The sequence below is a fragment of the Enoplosus armatus genome, chromosome 18, assembly GCF_043641665.1.
Source record: "Enoplosus armatus isolate fEnoArm2 chromosome 18, fEnoArm2.hap1, whole genome shotgun sequence".
NCBI classification, from domain to species: Eukaryota; Metazoa; Chordata; class Actinopteri; order Centrarchiformes; family Enoplosidae; genus Enoplosus; species Enoplosus armatus.
The window spans coordinates 19,391,949-19,413,856 of record NC_092197.1 but is presented as its reverse complement, the minus strand read 5'-3'; the positions used below and the strand labels follow the sequence as shown (position 1 = coordinate 19,413,856).

General features: G+C 45.6%; 2 protein-coding genes and 1 non-coding gene across 3 annotated transcripts; all 3 read right to left on the bottom strand.

The window, feature by feature from the left end:
- Positions 1-4,182: 4,182 nt before the first annotated feature.
- On the bottom strand, positions 4,183-7,231 carry LOC139301286 (spindlin-1-like). Its single transcript, XM_070924641.1, has 6 exons — positions 7,129-7,231; positions 6,525-6,573; positions 6,192-6,330; positions 5,871-5,988; positions 4,732-4,965; positions 4,183-4,382 (listed from the first exon to the last, which is right to left on the bottom strand). Exons 1-6 carry the CDS (start codon positions 7,166-7,168, stop codon positions 4,183-4,185), a joined length of 780 nt encoding a protein of 259 aa, XP_070780742.1. The 5' UTR covers positions 7,169-7,231.
- Positions 7,232-13,774: 6,543 nt separating this feature from the next.
- LOC139301800 (rab9 effector protein with kelch motifs) lies at positions 13,775-19,143 on the bottom strand. The gene is made up of 18 exons (XM_070925272.1): positions 19,082-19,143; positions 18,859-18,934; positions 18,718-18,754; positions 18,490-18,568; positions 18,090-18,178; positions 17,823-17,969; positions 17,576-17,627; positions 17,290-17,390; positions 16,730-16,815; positions 16,431-16,512; positions 16,254-16,339; positions 16,049-16,136; positions 15,761-15,809; positions 15,547-15,637; positions 14,802-14,902; positions 14,574-14,658; positions 14,253-14,357; positions 13,775-13,879 (listed from the first exon to the last, which is right to left on the bottom strand). Exons 1-18 carry the CDS (start codon positions 19,141-19,143, stop codon positions 13,775-13,777), a joined length of 1,521 nt encoding a protein of 506 aa, XP_070781373.1.
- On the bottom strand, positions 15,048-15,141 carry trnai-uau (transfer RNA isoleucine (anticodon UAU)). Its single transcript has 2 exons — positions 15,104-15,141; positions 15,048-15,083 (listed from the first exon to the last, which is right to left on the bottom strand). It is a non-coding gene; the product is annotated as a tRNA-Ile (tRNA).
- Positions 19,144-21,908: the final 2,765 nt, after the last annotated feature.

Below are 21,908 nucleotides of genomic sequence, written 5' to 3'. Positions count from 1 at the left end.
GCATCGGCCCCAATTGTCACGGCCAGTCCGACTATTGTATGGACTGTTGACTCCTACTGCAGAACGTTGCTGGAGTCACGATGGGCAGTTTAAAAAAAAAAAAAAACTGATCAAAATTGATCCCGAGATATTGTCTTTTTTTTTATTGTCAAAAGCTGGCACCTACATTACCCCCCCCCCCGCCAAGCCGCTGGCCTCGAGCGGAGATGAGGTGCGGGCTACAGACGTCGGTGAGCTCACTTCTCTCTTAACCCCACAACCCCCAGATTTTTTTTTTTTTTTATCTTCATTTTCAAACTTGGGAAGTCTTCAGCGCCAACCGACGCCGACTCAGGTGACATCACGTGAGGACATTATCCGACTTCACACAGCTCCCTCTGGAGCCACAGGAGGCTTCATATAGCTTTTTTTTTTTATGCAGCGCTACTCCCCAACACCTGTAAACAAATGCGGAAAATTGGTGGATTTCCCTCGAACGCACAGAGGGATTGATATCAGTCCTCTCACCTCATCGCAAACTGGAACAACTCTTTTAACAGTAGTCTGTTTTGGCCCAATAGGAAGCTGAATGAAACATTCGGCATGTTTGATGCACAAGGCCACTTTTCCTTTTCTCCAAAGGTTTGGAAGAAGAGCGCGACTGCTGCTTAATTTTTGAGGCCGATATTCGATATTTGCGAGTTTTAACAAATACATTAATGACACATCAAGCCAATTTGAATGTGGTCATTAAAAAAACTGAGCGAGGTACACCCCCCACCCCCCCCAACCACCTACCCACCCACCCACCCACCTGTTCACATCGACAGAACAGTCTCAGATGTCAAATACCAAAAAGTGAACCACGCTGGGAAAGAAAACAAAGCACGCCGTGTCAGGTTTTCCATTGACAATAAAAATTATTAACGTACATTTTAAAACATACAAAAACAAAACGATACAAGGCAGAAGGATGATAGAAGGCCCACGTCATTTTCAAACGGCAACAATAATCTCTTTGTCATTAGAACAGTGAAATGAACTGACCGCATTGGACATGACCTCGCTGCGAATCACGTCGCTATCTCATTAACTCATTAATAATAGCTCCTGTTGAGATGATCACCATCTTACTTCTCAGTAATGAAAAACAAAACAGATATACACGTGCAGAAACCTACAGATCTCTGGGAGAGTGTCTCTCTCTCTCTTTTTTTTTTTTAAGTGCGGTTACAATAAGAGCTGTAAGCTGCCTCGGCGACTCACTACATCACAGGAAGTACACAGACTGAAGGTTCTTCATACATTACTGGCTCCTGTTCTCATTTTACATTCACTCCACAGTTGCTTCACGCGTTCACTGGTTTTGGGGGGGGGGGGGACAAAATGACAGTAAACATTTACTGGCAGCGTTAAGTGCTCAAAGGTCCAATCCATCTTTTTTTTTTTTTTTCAATCCCAAAAGTCGGGGGTCATAAATGGGAAATCAACACTTTTGCATAATTGAGAAATATTGGCCCGTTTCATTTACAAAAACACACTGAACATATGTTGTAATAAGTTGGAATTATCCTTCAAGGAAACAAACGAGCTCTCAAACTGCCCCCACCGTCGTCATCAATGGTCTTTCGATTTTTCTAAAGACTCTTCGGAGGATTGTTTTCCATTCTTGTATTCCAAAAATACTGAAAACGGCACCTTCATTTGGGATATCAGTCACGTGCCAGTATAAACGGCTCAATCCTAACCCTCCCACTATATTCAAATTGCAAATTTCGCTTAAATACTTCAAATCAGTACAGGACACACGCTTATGGCGAACCTTCAGTCTCGAGTAAATCCAAATAAAATGAAAAAGCACATTTGTGAAAAAGGAAATTTAAACCATCACTGGTTGGTAATGTCTTCATATACTAAACACAACTGACTGTGTCCTCTCTTACTGCATACATGCTGTGGAGCAGACCGGACCATGTCACGGACAGGAACGTGTTTCTTCAGTCGTCCCGGAGAGCGTCGGATCTCAACACCATGAGGAGTCCAAAATCTTTTGGTTTGTGCGTAAAAACCAAGCCAGGGTAGTTTTGCACTGTATCGCTACAGTAGATTTGTTTCTCTCGTAGCTTCTGGTGACAAGTCCAACATACCCATGAGCAGTCCATGGAATATTCTTCTCCACCCCCGGGATTTTAAGGTGCATTAAACCACGTCATCCGCACCCTCAAACAAACAAATTGAGACAACTGGAATCCCACCACTGTCTTCAAAGTTCAAATGGAGCAAGAACCACCCAAGGAAACGCAGATCCAGGGGTTCGTGTTACGGACCGACAAAACTGCCAAGGACAGAAAAGGGCTTTGGCCGAGTTTCAGTTGCGTTTCTTCGTCCTTTTAATCCTTCATTGATGACTTAGAAAAGACAACACGAGAGCAAATCCAAAGGCTTTAGTGAAATCACGAGAAAAAGCTGTCAGATCGTCTTCAACATCAAAACAACTGCACTACAGGATGGGGGTTTTGGCAATAACAAAAGCAAAAATAAAAGCCCCCATCTTTTTTTTTTTTTTCTTTTTTTTTAAATCACAGTTTTTAACTGCAGACGAGAATTTGCTGACTCTCTTCATTAATATTCAGTTGAAGTTGATGAAATGGAGCCTGTGTGAGTAGCACAATATATGAGGAAGAAATCTGTCTTGTTTTGTTCTATACAACAACCGGAAAACAGCAATCCCACTCCAATTGACCTTCATTCAAACAAAAAGGGCCATAAATGATGTTTTGGGGATATTTCCAAAGTGTGTCGCCTTGTGTGTGACCTGGGGTTAAAGGTTAAAGGTTTTTTGATTGGTTGTTTTTTTTTTGCCCCTTAGGTTTCCAAGACTTTAGAAAGTCTTACTTTGAGGTTAGACTGGGACCAGTTTCTTTTGTTTCCCGTCTTATGGATCTCAGTCATATGGAAGCCCATTTCAGCCTATGTTAGGCACGACCAGCATTAAAATCCTTTTGGTAAATCAGAATTATGAGTTAATAAGTCAAAAGTAATTACTCTTTTTAAAAATCTAAATGATGACAAGAGACCTTTGACATACTAATGCTAAATTATGAGTCTAAGTCAATGTAATGACATGAATTAAAAAGGTTCTACAAAGTAATGCCAAATTATTATTTATGAGATTTTTAGTTAAAATTGAAATAAAATATTGAGTCATAATTATGAGATAGTAAATCAAAATTAAGACTTGACTGTTAGTAAAAACTTTGATTTGCTAAATTATGAGATTCTTTTGACTGGGAATCTCATCATTTTGATTTAGAAAGTCAAGCATTTTGACTTACCATGAGTATTCTTGTTTTGTCATTACTAATTATCCATCTGCTCATTTCTTTCCATGGCAGAAATGGCCTTCCATACCGGTTGTGATGCCAGTCGTCGTTGGTTGAGAAAGATGACGAGGATTACAGAACTAATCAACAACACCGGTCCAAAACCAAACACCAGCTCTTCCGCCGTCGTGACCGCGATCGTTGGTTCATCCGGCCCAAGAATCCAAGAATCTCCAAGTCTTCCTTTTTTAAAGTCCGTTCCACCAACCAACTCCAGACTTCGCTCACCTCTTCGCTGGGAGTCTGCGTTGGAAACATGACAAGAACTCTTTGAAGACTTTCAGTTGAGTTTCCACGCTGCCAGCAACTCCAGAGAGAACGCCCAGTGATGTTCACATGTCCTTAACTTGCTCCCTTGTCCTTTCGCGCGGAAGAGTTGGCTACTATCAAACTCCACATGACCAAGACCAAGACTTTCTTCTGCCAGCCCAACGGGTGAACTCAGACACTGAAAATTAATTTGAAGGTTTAGTTACTCTTTCTAGAGTACAAGAGAATTTTTGGACGCTTTTCCTTTTTTACAGAAAGGTATTACGGGGTATTCAAAATGTTTTGGGTGAGCATAACATGAAATTATGGACCTTTTTTTTTTATTTGAAGGGTTTAAGAAGGTCATGGAGCTGGATGATCCCAGACACAGAAACAAGACACTTCTCAAAAAGTATCCATCCCGTCTTTTTCCGTTGTGAGAATTCTTTTTTTCCAAGTCTTCGTTTTTTTTTTGTCTTTGATGGTCTGAGGATCAAATGCTTCAGATGCTTCGGCACGTGCCGCATTTTGCTTCTGTCATGTGGGAGGGGCTCGGGACGTCCACAAAGTCTTACGAAGTTTTGACCAGGTCGTAGACGTAAATGAGGAAGTCGTCGTCAAATTTGATGAAGTAGACGGAGGGCTTGGCCTCCACCTGGTGGATGACCATGCCCGTTCGTTTGCCGCCATCCTCTTTGGCATATTCGACCTGTTTACCCACCAGGCTGTCCACCACCTCGCCAGGTTCCCTCTCCGCCGGGACGCTGTCATCTACAGGGAGACAAGAGAGACAGATGTTACCACGAATCGGCATTAACATAGTCCTCCGTCTTCTAGTAAAACACAGAGAAACAAAGACAGATAAAGGGACGTTTCTGACTGATTTAAATGAAGTAGTAATTAGTGACAAACTATTTAGGAGAATAGTTTTTAACCATCTTACTCAGAGACAAAGAAAAAGATCTCTATCACATACGAAACAAGTCAGCGAAGAAATAAAACATAATAAATCTAAAAAAAAGTATATATATATATATATATAAAAAAGTATACGCCTGAAATAAAATAGATACAATTAATAAACTAAATAATAAAGGCAGAATAAGATGACTTCACTCACTGGAGTCGGGCATGATGCGGAGGTCTCCCTCTTTGTAGTCGTCCAGCAGCTGGTACATGTAGAGGACAGGGTCTTTCTCGTAGGTTATGTAGAACCAGGTGGTCATGATGGGAGCCCGGGCCAGCACCATCCCCCTCCACTCCTCCTTCGGACCCTCCTCCGTCTCAAACATGTGCTCCACCGCTTTGCCTATCATGGTGTCCGCTAGGCTGACGTCCGTTAGACGGGATTTAGCTGCAACAACAACGAAGGTCACTTCCCACGCAGTTCTATGTACATTTTAGAAACAACAGTAAGACCTCAAAACCTGGGGACCTTTGTTGTATGCCATACCCCTCTCTCTCTAGCCTTTTTCCTGTCTGCCTCTTCACTGCAGACCGTGTTCACATCTATTAAATGTTATCATGCTGACTTTTAGCATGCTATATGATAACATTTATTAGTATGCTAACATGCCTACAGTTAGCACGTTAACGTCTATTAAATGTTATCATGCTGACTTTTAGCATGCTATATGATAACATTTACTAGTATGCTAACAAGCCTACAGTTAGCACGTTAACGTCTATTAAATGTTATCATGCTGACTTTTAGCATGCTATATGATAACATTTATTAGTATGCTAAAGTGCCTAGAGTTAGCACGTTCACATCTACTAAATGTTATCATGCTGACTTTTAGCATGCTATATGATAACATTTATTAGTATGCTAAAGTGCCTACAGTTAGCACGTTAACGTCTATTAAATGTTATTATGCTGACTTTTAGCATGCTATATAACATTTATTAGTATGCTAAAATGCCTAGTTAGCACGTTAACGTCTATTAAATGTTATCATGCTGACTTTTAGCATGCTATAGGATAACATTTATTAGTATGCTAAAATGCCTAGAGTTAGCATGTTAACCTCTATTAAATGTTATCATTTTTAGCATGCTAAATGCTAGCAAGTTAGGTTTTGCTGACAGAAATGTATGTGTGGTATATGGTAAGTGTATGTGGTTTACATTTTTGTCGGTAGAAAATGTTCAAAAATGTATTTTTAAGTCGCAAAAAACTGTAAAAATAATAATCGTGCAGCCTCGTATCACCACTGTGTTCGGTCGGCACGATCCCGTTCCCGAGTTCAGCCTTACCCAGTCTGTCAGGGAGCACCTCCAGCCCCTGAACCCTCTCGTCTTTGTGAAGCTCCAGACCATAAACGCAGTCAAACCCGTCGTACTTTATCAGATAGAGAGACGGGTTCACTGGCACCTGGCGGACACATACATTTGAAACACTGTCCACACATTTGCATCAACAATAACACACATTTTTGTTTGTTGGAAGCAGCGTAGCAGCGAGGTAGCAGAGCTCAGCGGTGATACATGCAGATAGAATGAGCACCAAATCTTTATTATGGACTGTCTGAACTACTGCAAGGCTCCATTAATCCCTCACCCAACCCTCTTGCTTACCTGGTCGAGCACTGTTCCTTTCCAGACCACGTGTCCTCCTCCTCCTTCCTTCCAGACGTGCTGGATCCTGCAGCCGACGATGTTGCGCCGTGGCTGCGACAGAACTTTGGTGGTCGGGCCCAGGCTGCTCTTGTGTTTCCTTCCAGGAGACATGAAACAACACAGTCGACATTGTCTGCTTTGAGATTGGGTTTACTGTTTTGTACTCTGCATCGGCTGAATTCCCTGATGTGGGCACAGAAACATTATCTCACGTTATGAGCTCATGTTCCCCTCTACAGGACGCCAGGAGTCCAATTATTTAGGCCGTAACGAAAAGAAATCTCAACTCACTTGTGAGGATTCTTTTTCTTCATCATATTTGCAGAAACACCTGCATGCCCTGAGGAGAAAAACAAAGCACAAACACTGTGCAAATTACAACTTCCTGCTAAGATAAAATGCATTTTCGGAAGTATCTGAATAAAAGCCACATACGGCCTCAAATGCCAACATCCAGAGACTTAAGACTTGCTGCTGATAGATTACCCATCACAGTCAACACCGTCTTTCTGTCGAGTTATCGTTGTGCAGAAGCTGAAAGCAGAGGCTGTGATGAAAACTCTCCCTGGACGTGTGTTCGTGGACACCAACATCCACATTTTTGTGAGTCAGCTCCTAAAATACAGCGTGTTGACAAGCTTTGTTGTGTGAAAATCCACCCAAAATATAATAATATCGTCCTGCGGGCCTCTGGTGATTCCCACCCCTACAATTTTTAACAACAAAATAAAAGCCGACCAAACCAGGACGGTGATAGATTATCAATACGCAGCAAGTTTGAAACCTCTGCAAGTTGGCTTTCCTACAAAAACCTGAATCCATCCGTTGGAAAACAAGTACTACCACCACGGAGTGTCTGCAAGTTAAAGGTTATTAGCTGTGTGTGACCTCTGACCTGCATCAGCTGTGTCTCTGTGTCCCGGAGTGCTCTTCATTCATCTGGAGGCTGGGGGGCAGCCAGGCTGCCCGGCCACACCGCTACAGCACAAACCCGTCCAGGGCTGAAACAACAGGAGAAAAAAAACAACAACAGAGAACACGTCATCTCGTGTGAGGGGAACAAAAACAGCTGAAGCAGAGGTTGATGGATGGGGGGGGGGAGGGTGGTCTGAGTGTGACCTCAGGAGGGCCTTCAAACGTGTGAACACACCAAGAAATCAGCAGGACCAGACGGTGTCAGTGGGCGGGTCCTCAAACTATGTGCTGACTAACTAGCGCCACGTCGATGTTCCACCTGCCCCTGGCTCAGTCTGTCACACCCACATTTCAAGAAGTCCACCATCATTCCTGTGCCAAAGAAACTAAGAGCAGCCTGCCTGAGTCACTAACGCCCAGTGGCACTCGCCTCGGTAGGGATGAAATGCTTTGGATTACATCTGCTCCTCACTAGCCCAGCGCGCTGGACCCACTACAGTTCGCCTGCCGTCCCAACCGATCAACGGAAGACCCCATAGCACACATCCCCCACACCACACCACCCCACCTCGCCTGGACAAGAAAGGGAGCTATGTGAGATTGCTCCCTGCACACCTCACTGTGACGCCTTCAAGTACCTTGGTGTCCACATCATCCGAGGGCCTGACCTGGAAGCTGCACACTGACTCGGTGGCGCTGCAAGAATAAGGCTAAATTCTTTTTAATGCACAAATTGAAGGAACTGTGATTGTACCTTATATGATTACATGTGACAAATCAACGTGATTGATTGATTGATTGATTGAATAACAAAATGACTACTAGCCCCAAAAAACACAAAAACCCCATCTGCCCATGGATGCTACACTGCTGAGCTGGAATCAGAGAACTTGTGACCTTTGCTGGCCTCTACTGGTGACAAGCTGGAATTACAACAACAACAACATCACCAGGCCTCATGTAGTGTCTGTCAAACCGCTGACAGAGATCACCACCACGTTTGCCGTGTTGACTGTGACTCACAATGTCTTGACGAGGGTGTTGATTTAGCATCGTACCGTTAGCTTAGCACAGAGACTTCCTGTCGATCAGTGCCACCAGTGCGAGTCTACGCAACCCTTTCATCATCTGAACGCGCAGACGAGTTCCACAAAGTGAAAGATAAACGCAGCGGTTCAGCAGTGTTTAGCCGGTCTCCAGTATTCAGGAGCCTTGATGAGATGTTTAGCAGTTTTCTGGGTTGTCAGGATTCAGGCTGCTCATTTGCAACAACAAGAAAAATAAATACATAACTAACAAATAACAGTAAAAAAAAAGGTTTCATGTCCTGAACATGAGACCTCAATTATTGATCAGTTGAGCCCGTGAGGAAGGCCTGCAGTGTGTATTATTTATCTGCAGGAGGAGTGTCATGTAACACATCTGACACTCCCTAACTGCTCAGTGTCCCCCCCCCCCCGAGAATCTCACCGAAAGAAATCTGCCGACCACGGTTATAAATGTAAAGGAACACTGAGAAAATGACAAGTTAAAGGTCGTCAACAAGAGTGAAAATAAGAACAGGACAAGTTCGTGGGGACAGCTATGCTACGGCTACTTTGTAGACAGACATACCAGGCCCATACCCACGACTTCAAGGCCCGGCTTGACTGAGCCCCGGCCGGCGTACAGCCAAATCCGACACCCAAGCCCAACCCGAAACACCCCAAGCTACTAGTATGTCTCTGCTTTATTCCTTTCCAGGTGACTGGAAGGCCAGCGACGCGTGGACACAGAAAACTCTACACCAAAAAGATATCAGAAACACACATTTGCCAGCTCAAAGTTTTACGTTACCGCCACTGACAAATAGCTATGGATGCCTTCGGCTGGCTGCCCCCCTCCGTTCTGTCAAGAGACCCTCACCTTCACCAGTTCCATCTATTGTAATCTATTCCAAAATGTTTTTCATTTTCCCCAACGCTGTGGTCATCCCAAACGTCTCCATTGCACCGGGGCGGATATCTCGAAAAACCTTCTGAAGAGAAAAGCCAAAAACCAGGAGCTTAAGTGTCGGCGTGATTTCATTGTGATTTGTGTGAACTGTGGCTCTGAAGAAAACGAAACTTTCACGACGTGGTGAGACAGATGTGCTGCAGATGTGTTGAAATGATACAGTTTTGGGTGCCTCAAGTAGACATAAAACAACAACAACAACACCCCCCCCCCCCCCCCCACACACACACACACACACACACACACACACACACACACACACACACACTGCTGTGAACTTTTGCTGCTCTAATCTTCAGTTCTTGTTCAGTGGGAGGTGAGCTTTAGTTTGGTTACAAGGTGGAAAAGGGGGGCACAGCTATCAGGAGACTGAGATTTCAAATTCAGTTTCAACAACAACAACAACAACAACAACAACAAAATAAATTCCTTTGGGCTGCACAGGTTTTTATTACTTCATTGAATGAGAAAATGCAGCAAATACATCTGCGGAAGGCTGTGCCAAACCAGACCTCGTGTTAAAAATCAAGGTTTTTACTGCTTTCCATCTGCACTTTGACAGCTGTTTTAGCCGCGTTTCTTCACCGCCCCCCACCCCCTGCTGTTAGTGTGAATGAGAATGCTAGTTTTGACCACCACCTAGCTAACTGGCTATGTTAAAAATAAATAAATAAATAAATAATTATACAGTCATCATCTGCACTGACAAACGACCAAGCAGGTTCTGCAGGGCCAGCGTCAGCCATGTTGCTACTATTATTTACAGCCCAATATCTGGGGGGGGGGGGAGAGGGGGGCGGAAAAGAGGGGCATACAGACAAGTGGACAACGGAGGGAGTGTCCGACGGCACTTCTGCGGAAAAGGCAGAAATATCCCAGACAGAGAGAGAGCAGCAGACTGGCTTAGGTCTCTGGCTGGCTGTCTGCTGCTGCTGCTGCTGCTGCGTCCCCCGCCCCTCCCCCGCCAGACCAACCGTCGGCGGGAGAACGCCACCGACAAAACGAGCGCTCAGTGTGTGTTGTTTTTGGCCGTTTACCTGCGGGCTGACTAGCGAGCTAACAGACAGGTGCACGTTTGTTTCTGCCTTACCGTTATTACTTTTTTAAAACGGAGGTCTGAGCGGACTGCGGCGGGTTTTCTCGCCTCCTGCTCGTCTGTCCACAGAGCCCGTCTCGACTTCACGGGAACCAGCAGAGACTCCACGGCCATCTCACCTCGGAAAGTTAAGCTGGGCGCGATTAAACGCGAAGACGTCCGGTGAAGCCTTTCACAATAAATGCGCCAGCGCCTGCCATAAGCCCAAGCACCGACCTCCGGCTCTGAAAAGTGAAGCCAACGCGGAAGCGAAGCCTTAAACTTGCATTCTTTTTAATGGCCAGCGGGGGGGGGGGCGAAAATAAGTTCGATTGTATGGAAGTCTATGAGAAAATGGCCCTACTTCTCACTTGATTTATTGCCTCGGTAAACATTTTCCTGTTAAGTTTCTGGTCTCAGTCGCTAGTTTGAAGTCTTCTTCAATACAGCATGATGTTCATTTTGTAAATGGACCCATTTAGAGTCATTTAAACCATAAAGCAGGGTCTGCTTCAGGGGTTGGCTAACACGGTGTAGCATGGCTATGTGTACATTGAAATAGCCATCCGTGTTTTCGTCTTCGAACTTTGACCCTTTCGCAATGTGTTTTCATCGGAACGTTAAATGCAACATTTTGGTCGCCTAAAAAAAATGTCTTCGCACGGCCTAGCCAGGAGCCAGGTGCAATGTGCAGCTAACATTAGCAACCCCATTAAGAGCTTTTGTCTTCTTTGCAGAGATGAGATAAGGAGAGACAACGCAGTGGAAAAATATAAATACAGTGATGATTGTATGGAAGCGTAGAACATGTGATTCATTTTATCAATGGATTGAAATTACACTATAATAAAAAAAAAAGTATCTCTATCGTTAAGAACTGTGATATCATGTTTTTTTTTGTTTTATTTTCATACACACTTTATATTTGTCTTTTTAATTAATTTCTTATTGACATCATTTACTTCATACTTATTGCCAACTTGATGGCTCAAGCAAAAAAAGGATTATACCACGAAGGATTGCAACATGAGAGTCGATCACGCAGCTCTTATTTTTCGTCACCGCCTCACTTCCGGCCGCAGTGCTGCGAGCGTGACACTTCTCACTCTCTCTCCCCGCCCCTGCCGCGCTCTGCCAAATAGTGCCACCGAGAGAAAATGCGAGGACACCGACTGGCGCATTACGCTGTGTTTCCTTGCTTAATAGTGATCCGTCGTGCTGTTGAATGCGACAGTGGAAGGAGACAGACAAGGGAGAGAGAGAGAGACAGAGAGAGAGACAGAGAGAGAGAGAGAGAGAGACAGGCAGCAATGACACTCAGGCTGACTGATGTAGCAGTTCAGCCAGCTGCTCTGATGAACTCTGCGTCTTGACAGTTATTAAAGCAACATCTTCCTTCTTGGACTCTTCCTGTCAAGAGCCGTGATGCTCCCCGGTCACTTTGTCCACATTCCTGTTAAACCCGAGTGACACGAAGTCATGCGGTTGTGCAGCTGCAATAAACTTAAAAGACGCCGAGAAGAAAAAGGAAGGCTTAATTCTGGGAGAGAAAGCTCAGCAGCCAGTGCTGAAGTTTGAAACAGAAAATGTGGGTTTATTCATTACGAGCTAACTTGACTCTCCCCTATCTCTGCGGAGACATCTGGGTGAATAGCGGAGGGGACCAAGATGGTCCCTTGATATATAATATATTTATATTATACGAACACGATCCTATCATACTGACGTTATGATATTATACTAATGTAATACTATGTTTTTTCAACTGAATTAGGACCATTTTGCACCGCTGAATCCAACAATGACATCCATTTTTCTCGATCAGGTCAGGTTTTTTAATGCTAATTTGATTTTGAAAAAGCCGATCTCCTGACCAAATTGATTGCATTTTTGTGACATTATCACTTGATTTTTCGTTAATATTTCTCATCCAAAAAAGGTTTTAGGAGAAAAAAAAAAAAGTCGTCTTCTAACAGAATGTATTAATTAAATGTTACAAACTTCAATTTCTGTGAAATTGAATAATAGACCGAAGCAGCCTCAAGTATCCTGATCTTGAATCAGGATACTTGAGGCTGCTTCGGTTCTTCTTGCCTTTGGTCCACTGACACAGATACTCGGTGCATGACTTGCATACCATGTGTGGCGCCCAAGCTTTATCCTGGTCACCAAGTTTAATACCAAAATAAGCATGGTAAGCACGCTTCATGAAACTTGTGACTAGATTCCTGTTAGGAACAATGGTGTGTTCACCGCAGGTGTAGCAGAATACGTCAGGCTTATTTTTGCAAGATCTTCTAGTGGAAGCCATTTCATTCACTTGTAATATAAAAAAAACAAAAACAATTAGTCATAAGTTGGCACGTGCAAAATCTTCAGAATTCGTTTATTGCAAGAAATATAAAAGAATTTCGCAACAAAAACGTCAAAAAAAACAAATACGTAGCTTAGTTCAGAAAGTTGACCTGATTGAGCAAAACCAATGTGATTTTTGGATTCAGCGCATCAAAACCATCCTAAATCAGCTACAAAAACTTAAACAATAAATTTGGTGTTGACCAGTGTTATTCACGCAGGCTGAGGATGGTGCATCTGCAGTGGACAGACGTAGCTTGAGGCAGAGCCAGGACAGCGCTCTGGTTGCAAATGGCAGATCAGATGAATGAAAACTGCTCATTTAATAAATAAAAATGTAATATTTTTTTTATTTTTCAGTCAAATGTGATGAAGTTTGCACAGTTGCTGGTTGGCGCATCCCGAGCGACGCTCTCATTCACTTGTTAGCCACGTTTGCGTCCACCGGACGAACGCGGGTCCGATTTTGACCCCGCTGTGTTCGCCGGCCTGCTGTTTTGCCGCCGGGCAGGGAGCGCTCAGTCGTTTTCTTAAGAGCTTATTTCGCTCTAAAAAACAGCCGGCAGGATGACTGAAAACAAAACACCGACGAGAGCCGCAAGAGTGAACCCGAAAAACAGAGACGCCTGCAGAGTCGGGTGATCGTATTCTGTGGGGACATCATGAAGGACGGCGTCAAAGAAAAAGCCTTTTTTTTTTCCTGACGGTCTGACACGGCTCGTACTGGCTTGATGTGATCTCTCTGCAGTTCGGTCGCGTACACGACGTGCACGACACCAGTATTGCAGCCACGCCTGCAGCTCAGTGGATTGTGGATTGTTTAAAGACACTGTGTCGAACGGGTCAACGCCCCGCCGGTGACCCTCAAAACAACGCGCAAACGCAACAGGCAAACAAATGCGGGACTTCTGGTGATAACACATAGGACTTTTCACGTCACGTCTTTGCGGTGCGCTGTACGCTCGACAATACGAGACACACAATTTTAACTTTCAGGAAAGTTACTTTTATTCCATTAAGAGCAATTCCTTCAAGGATTTAGCTGTCACTTCCCCTTTTTTTTTTCCAGGCAACCCCCTTCTCACCCAGAACAGACAAAGGTATCTATCTATCCATCTATCTATCTATGTATCTATCTATCTATCTATCTATCTATCTATCTATCTATCTGTCTGTCTATCTGTCTATCTGTCTATCTGTCTCACATTCCTTTGAACTGCTGCATGATGGACAGAAGATGTTCGCTGCGTTTCTGGATGCTACTCTGCTCCTCCTTCAGCCTCTCCTGCTCCTGCAACACCTCCTCCTGAGGAAAGACCCATTAGACAGACAGAAAAGTAGTTAGTGTTAATGTTTGTCCCCCCCACCAACAACAAAAAAAAAAAGAATCAACTCATGTCTTGATCATTATTTGGAACTAATGGACTGACAGGAAAATGCAGGAAAATGAGAAGATTCACGAGCCCGAAAAAACATGGGGTGGGTGGGTGGGTGGGTGCTGCGGTGTGCAGGCTACCCCCTGTCCCATAAAAGAAATCTTCCTGAGGACCTTTGTGTGCGTCAGTACAGCGACAAGACAACGTCTGTACAACAGGAAATATATATAAAAAAAAAAAGTGGTGTGTGTGTGTGTGTGTGTGTGTGTGTGTGTGTGTGTGTGTGCGTGCGTGTCTACTGACTCTGAGTCTGCAGAGCTCCCTCCTCTCGCGGTCGTTCTCCTCGGCTCTCGCCCGGAGCCACGCCTCGTTTTGAGAGCGGTGCCTGTCCAGCATCTCCTGCAGCTCCTGACAACACACGCCGCAGAACAACAACACAATGCTTGCCATGCTAACGTGCTAGCACTAACGCGTTAGCATGGAGATGAGATTAGAGCAGTTTAGAGTCAACTAGGCCGGGCAGACGTAGATTAAACAGGTATCAGGTGGGCTCGTTTTAACACGGCGTTATATTCAGTTTAGGCGGCGTGAGTCGAGATCAGTGGAGCGAGGCTGGCGACGAACCTGTTGCTCTTGCCGCCTGTGGGCCCTGTGAGCTTCTTCCTCTCTACGCGCAGCGGCGGCAGCTTCAGACAACTCTGACTTCTCTCTGGGGGAAGAAAAAAACAAAAAGTGAAGAAAGAAGTCCGGCAGTCCCGCGGACACTCAAAAGCGGCCGACGTCGCTTTTACAAAAGGTGGGCATGCCCACGCCAGATGCTCTGATGTTACTTATATTTGCAAAAAAACGTACCGATCCAGTTTCTGGAACTCCTGGTCCAGCAGAGAGAAGGCCGCCTGGATCATCTTCATGGCCTGATCCCGGACTACACTGAAGTCTCTGTGGACAAGCACCTGCAGGAGGAGGCGTTCGACGGCCTGTGTTACTGTCAGTGGGCGCAGACAGCATCTACCAGGACTACTGCTATACTGCCACTTATCAGAAATACCTTATTGATCCCCGGGGGTGGGGGGGGGGGGGGGTTGTACAAAACAACCCTGCTCCAGGTGAGGCTCGAACTCACAACCTCGGCATCACTCCGCAGGTCACTGTCTTATAAGTACCGCGCGCTGACCGATTGCGCCACTGGAGCCACTGCACCCTTACTGCTGCACCTGTGGCCAGTAGTGCTACTACTGCTGCTACTCGGGGTGGGGGTCGAGAACCAGTTCCAGTTGAGAACAGTGGAAAAAAAGAAAAGTGCTACTATATCTACAACTGCTACTGCTACTTCTGCTTCTGTCAGTCCTGCTCCTACTACGACTTTACTCCTCCTCCCGCACAGATGCTTTCGGGACCCCGGCTGAATTTAGCTTTGGGGGGGGGCCCGTCATCCACATCTTGGCAACCCCATCACTTTACACCACCTTTACAAAACCCACATGCACACAGAGGATGTGGTTTCGCAACGGAAAGTCATTACAATAATGCTCACTTTTCTCACCCTGTCTTGCCTTGTCTCTGTGTGTGTGTGTGTGTGTGGGGGGGGGGTCATCACCTGCGCATTACCCGTGGTGCTCTTTGACTGGCCGGGTGGGGCTCCCTTGCTCAGCTCGTAGCGGACGTTGGGAACCTTCGTGGGAGCGAAGCTGTCGACGGGGGCGAAACCAGAATGGGACCAGAAAAAGCGTCAAAACCGAGAGACGAGACTCAAACAGAGCGCGACGCGAGGCCGAAACTGCAGACACAGAAAGACGTGCACAGCTGCTGACCTGTGGCTGACTCCCTGCAGGCCAAACTCAGACAGAATCTCCTTCATCACTGTGGAGAAAAAAAGGGGGGGGGGGGTTCAATCTTCCCAACAACTACACGTGTACAAGCGAGAGTGCTACTCTTGCACACAAACTACCTATTGACATTTCACGGTACGTTCCCCAGCAGGATGACCCTTTGATTTGAATGACCCCCCCGTGACCTTTCCTCTAGCGCCACCCCCAGGACAAACGAACACAGGCCCTAGTGTGAATGTAAATTCTGCAATGTAAAAACGAATCATGTACCTGGTTGTCTCTCCGAGGGGTTGATGAGTTTCATCACCTTCAGGTCGTTAAACTCCTGCTCCTCATTCTTCCCTCCAAATACGTACAGCTGCCGACCAAAGACCCCAACGCACACGGAGACAAAACGAGTCGGTTAGACATCGCGAGGCGTGACAAAAAAAAAAAAACGTGCGGGAACGCATTGGATCTTTGGCGGCACACTGACGTGGCTGTGGAGGATGAAGGCGGTGTGTCCGTGGCGACGGGCCGGGGGGATCCCGACGTACAGAGGGACCTTCCACTTCATCTTGGCTTAGAGGGGCACAGAGAGAAAGGTTTGAGGAACACAAGGCATGGCTCACGCGCTCAACCCGTCGGTTCGTCGTGCGTGGGTCTCACCCACCAATGCTGAGCTTATGGATTTCATTGGAGCACGCCACCGTGCCGTCCGCATTTGTGCTTTTGCCACCGAACAGGTAGACGTCCTCCACGGGGGAGGGGGGGGGGGGGGGGGGTGGTTAAACGCAGGGAAACAACGTGAACATTCAGTGCCATCGAAAACAACAAAGAACAGCGAATTAGTGAATTTTAGGGCATAGTGATTTCAATAAGGGCTATCTCAACATTTCTTCAAATTGCAATAAACCAGTGTGTGTGCACGTGTGTGTGTGTGCATGTGTGTGTGTGTGTGTGGGTGTGTACTTTATCATGGTGTGCAGTCAGTGTTTGTCCACTGCAGGCTGCGGGAGACTCCCCCTTCACCTCCCATTTCTGCCACACCAAGTTCTCTAAAAGCGGGAGAAACGCAATTTCACACAAACGGGGCTCCTGACTGATTTCCACTCACAGTCGTTTGTACTCGCGCAATCGTGCAGTGACCTGACGTTAAAGTCCCCCTCCACTGAAGAAGCACCGTTTTTTTTCCTCTTGTTCCTGTAGTTGAAATGTTTAAACGTCACCGTGCAGAATGATGTCTAGTGCAGAGTTTGACACCAGAAGGATGTTTTCACATTCATCTGCTGGAAGACTCTGGATCTTTAGGGAAGGAGAAGATGTCGTTTCAAAGATTTTAACAAGATAATTGAGCTTTTTTTTTTTTTTTTTGTGTGTGTGTGTGTGTGAAAAGAACATGTAGAGCGATTTATACACGTGTCTGGAGGGGGATCTTTAACGATGAAAATACAGGCATTCAGAGAACACTGCTGGCTGGTAAAAAGTGTTTCACGGTGGGGGGGGGGGGGGGGGGGGGGGTCTGCGTTTACCTGTGTTGAGAACATGGAGGTCTTTAGAGAAGTCTCCACCTGCTTCATAACATCGGAACAGGAACGCCTGATCTCCAACCAGAGCGAAACTCTGGCCACTCCTGCGCGCACACACACACACACACACACACACAAAATAACATGTGTGTGTGTGTGTGTGTGTTAATAAGATGCAACAAATGTATACACACTGGGTGGCCAGAACAATAGGAACCCCTGTGCATGTTAATATACCACAATGCAACACTCCCGTCATAAAATCCTCCCTAAAGATCGAGCGTCTTACATGGCGGGAGGCAGCGACCCGCTGGTTTTAACCGGCGTCCAGGTGGAGGACACTGACAAAGAGCAGAGAGGGAGTCGGGAGAGTTTGAGAGGCAAATGCAGGAAACTGACACACACAAATGTGACGATGTAAAAGCCGACAGAGGGTCGGGGGGGGGGGGGGGGCATGACCAGCAGGGACGGAGAGTATTCAGTATTTGTCCTTCGCGGGGACGGCAGAAGGACGAGGATGGCGGTGACGTACGGACCTGCGTTGAAGACCGCGAGGTCGTCGGTCGGAGTCCCTCCCAGAATGCCTCCGTACACGTAGATGTTGTCTCCGACGGCGACAGAGCTGTGCCTAAGGGTCCTGGGGGCCACCCCGCTGATCGCTAAGCAATCCCAGGTCAGAGACACTGTCAGAAAAAAACGGAAAGACCATCGCAGCAGTGTTTGGGTTTAGTTCACTCTTCCTTAACGTAGCAGCGACAGCAACAAACAAAAACAAATCCTCCCACCCACTGTAACACCCTCACCTATGTCAAAGCTGTGGACCCCCGGGAGACACTCAGCGGCGTCGGGGCTGGACGCTCCTCCGAACAGATACAGCTTCCCTTTCACAACACTTGCAAAAAGGAAACAAGACAAAGCCACGGCAGCCATTACAGGAACCACCACAAGCCAACTGCACGACCACTTTTAGGGATGAAGCTTGGAATTGCCCCTCCCATGAACATCTGACGGGAAGCTTCTCTAACCCCACCATAGGTCGCCAAAGCACCCTCTTGATTTTAAGGGTACATTTTAAGGGTTATTTTAGAAGTTTACATCTTTTTCCCTTTTTTTTATAATTGCATGTGGGTGTGTGGGGGGGGGGGTGGGGAAAAAGACTGGGAACCATCATCCATGCCGAGCAACGTCGGCGCTGGAGTTTACCAAAGAGTGTGTCCTTCTCTGGCTGAGGGAACTCCTCCACTCTGAGGAATCTCCTCCCACGTCACGTCGTCGGGAGAAACTGCAAACAGCCACAAAGTCTCTGGTTATCGTTTCGTCTTTTCAGGCACAGCGGCTCAGCTCGATGACAATATATATAATATATTGTTGTAGTATTGTTTTGCCACGACACCTGGGTTCGCTTTAGAACACTACATCTTTAATTTGTACCTGTCAGCATGTAGAAGTCGCTGAAGTAAAGCGGCTCGTCGTCCTCCTGAATGAATAAGAAGAGAAGGCCTCACACGTTCAGCACGGGTCAAACGTGGAGGTTGCTCGTCAAATCTCTCTCTCTGAATTAAAAAGGGGCATCACCTCTCGGTTGACGCTGGAGGCGCCTCCGAACAGAAAGGCGACGTTTCCCGCCACGGCCAAAGAGTGACCGTGTCTGGGAGAGAAGACGGGGACAGTGAGGAGGGATCTGTCCACCAAACTTCTTTTTTTTTTCTCAGCGTCACCCCCAACACAAATCCTGGAAAGCAGTTTTTGCGTCGCCACATGGTCGAGAATATGGTGCAAAAACAGCGTGACCCACCTGGGACTTGGGGCTTCCCCCCTCATCTCTTTCTCCAGCCAGTGGCCGCTGGCTAATGCCATCTTCACACCTGCTGTCTCTTTCACACACACACGCACACACACACACACACACACACACACACACACACACACAGTTTTACCATCTGAGCTGTTCACAGGAGTAACCACTTCCTCTACAAGGGATTTTTTTTTTTTTTGCTCCCCCTCTGTTGGTTTCTCTTTTAATCATCTAAATATCTAAAAAGCTGGTAAGCTAAACTATTCCTACTCATTTCATCCAATCTTCATCACATTTTTTTTTCTTTTTGAAAAAGTCCCATATGATGCTCATTTCCAGCTCTGTGTTCTCATTCTTCTGGGACTCCACTACAGTAGCTTTGCATGATTCATTCATCTTACACCTCTGCCTGAAACAACAAACCCTTTCTTCTGACTGCACCCGGTGCTGACTTGAGGACGGATGCCAACCTTCAGCGTTTTTGATGCCATTTCACCTCCAGGTGGCGCTCCACATTTTCAGTCGAAATGAAGAGCGGTGTGCGAGAAAGTTTTCTAGTTTGCAAGCGGGATGAAACCTACCCGTTGAGGTTTAGTGTCTGTCGGGACGTTGGCGTCTCTCGGTGTTTTCCGGTTCTGCCGTCGTTTGACCGAAGCCACAGAGGAGTCCTCTCAGCTCGCGGTCCGACAGCTGTCCTCTTGTGTCTCAGCTTACAGGTAAGCTACACTTTCCTCTGCAAGTGACACTGTTGCCTGGCAACGCAGCCGAGCAGGACAGTGGCTGAACAAAAACTTGGTTGCTGTTGTTGTAGCTTTGAGCAAGAAAAAAAAAAACCCATTCTGAGAATTAGTTACAACAATTAACACACACATATATATATATATATATTTATAAAAACATTATCAGCAATAGTCACATACAATAGCAGCTGTTGCGTGTCTGACTTCATGAGAGGAAGAAAGAAAGAAAACGTTTATCAGTCATTAAAGGGTCGTGTGTTCAGGCAAAAGCCTGTGACCTCCAGACAAAGACCAGGGTAAAGAACCCGTCCATATAAAAAGTCAGTGTTTACATTCTGTGTTGACGCAGTTCCCCGCAGGTGGTGCTCTTTCCTTTCCACTATTCCTGCCGATTGCAACTACAGTAAGTTCCTTTTTCAACTTTTTTAGTTTACAGCAAACAAATGACGCAAACCATTCCCATAGCTGTGACCGGAAGTTTAGGGAAAGATTCGCGTGTTTTTTTCGGTTTAAAGAAAGTAAACACGTCATTAGATCACCATTACTTCATATAATAGCCTTAAGCGAGTGCCTAAACTGTGTCTGTGAACAATTTGGCAAACGATAATAACAATTTCATGCCAAATACATGAACTAACAATCAGTTTCCTTATTATGTTGATCCAAAAAAAAGTCCAGGTCACTAAATAGATCATGTAAATCATTATTATTTGTCCTCACTGGGTAGATTAAGGCCCTAGAAACATCAGGTGATTTATTTCCCTCTCAATAACAAAAATGGCCCCTTGTTTTTTTTATTTCCAGCGCATGCTTAGTATCCCCAGACCAGAAGGGCTGATGGAGACGACGAGGATCCCGCACTGGGAACGGAAATGGTTCTTTAATAAAGCGGCGGCGGGGAGACGGTCCCCGCGTCGTGTCTCTAGCTGATGGATGACGTAAGTCGGCTGGTCACGTTTCCCACCGTCACCACTCTTTTTTTTTTTTTTCTTTTTTTTTTAAATCATGTTTTATTCACACACACGCACGCACACACACACACACACACACACACACACACACACGCACACACACACACGCACACAGCCACCGACACGTGATCCACCCGTGTATTCAGCCGCCGCCTGCCACTGTCAAACCAACCGGAATACAGCTTCATTTTCAAAATAAAACAAAAACAGAAACACCTGTTCGTAAACACTTTTTTTGTTGTTGTTGTTGTTGCGAGTAATGGAGAAGTCTTTGTACTTTGCAATTCGTAATTGTTAAAAGGAAATCAATGAATTTTGTTTGAACATATATATGTTTGTGCGTTGTTTTCTTAGCGAGCGCTTTTAATTGTGAGGGCATTATCTTTCTTATTTCCGGTCTCGTGCTAGTTTTGTCTTTCAACTTTGACACAGCGAGCCGATCGCTCGAGCCCCTTTACCTTCTCTGTGTTCTTCTGTGTGTTCGGGGTTTACAAATCGAACGCACCCTGTCGGTGTCTGTTTTCTGCACCGCTCGGACCCAGACCCCGGTCCAGGTCCCGTAACGGACCCCGCCGGACCGCATTTACAACAGTCAGGTTTATTCGGCGAGACGGGAAGTGGAGCGATCCGGCTTTCAAAATAAATGTCAAACATGTCACAGGCTACAGGAAAATGGATGGATGAGGTTATTTCAGGCTGTCAGATTGTAGTAAATGAATCCAGGAAGGCATTAAGATATCCTTAATGGGACTGAAATCATTAATTGAATGGATAAATGAATGGGTTGAGATATTAATGTAGTTTTAATGAATTATCAGCACGATTTAAAAACTTTTAATCCAGAATCAGAATCAGAATCAGAAACTGTTTATTGCCAAGTAACATACATTACAAGGAATTTGCTGTGGTCTGAAGGTGCTATTGATTCGATAACAAATAAGTAGAATATAAAAGGTAAAATAGAATAAAAATAAAAAATAAAAACAAGATAAATAACAAACGGTGCAGTTTTGACCAGAATAAAGTAAAGTGTCCAGATAAAGTGTCCAGTAGGGGGTGGGTGCGTTAATGTAACGCAGGGGGGACAGGGGTGATGTACGTTAATATAACGTATAG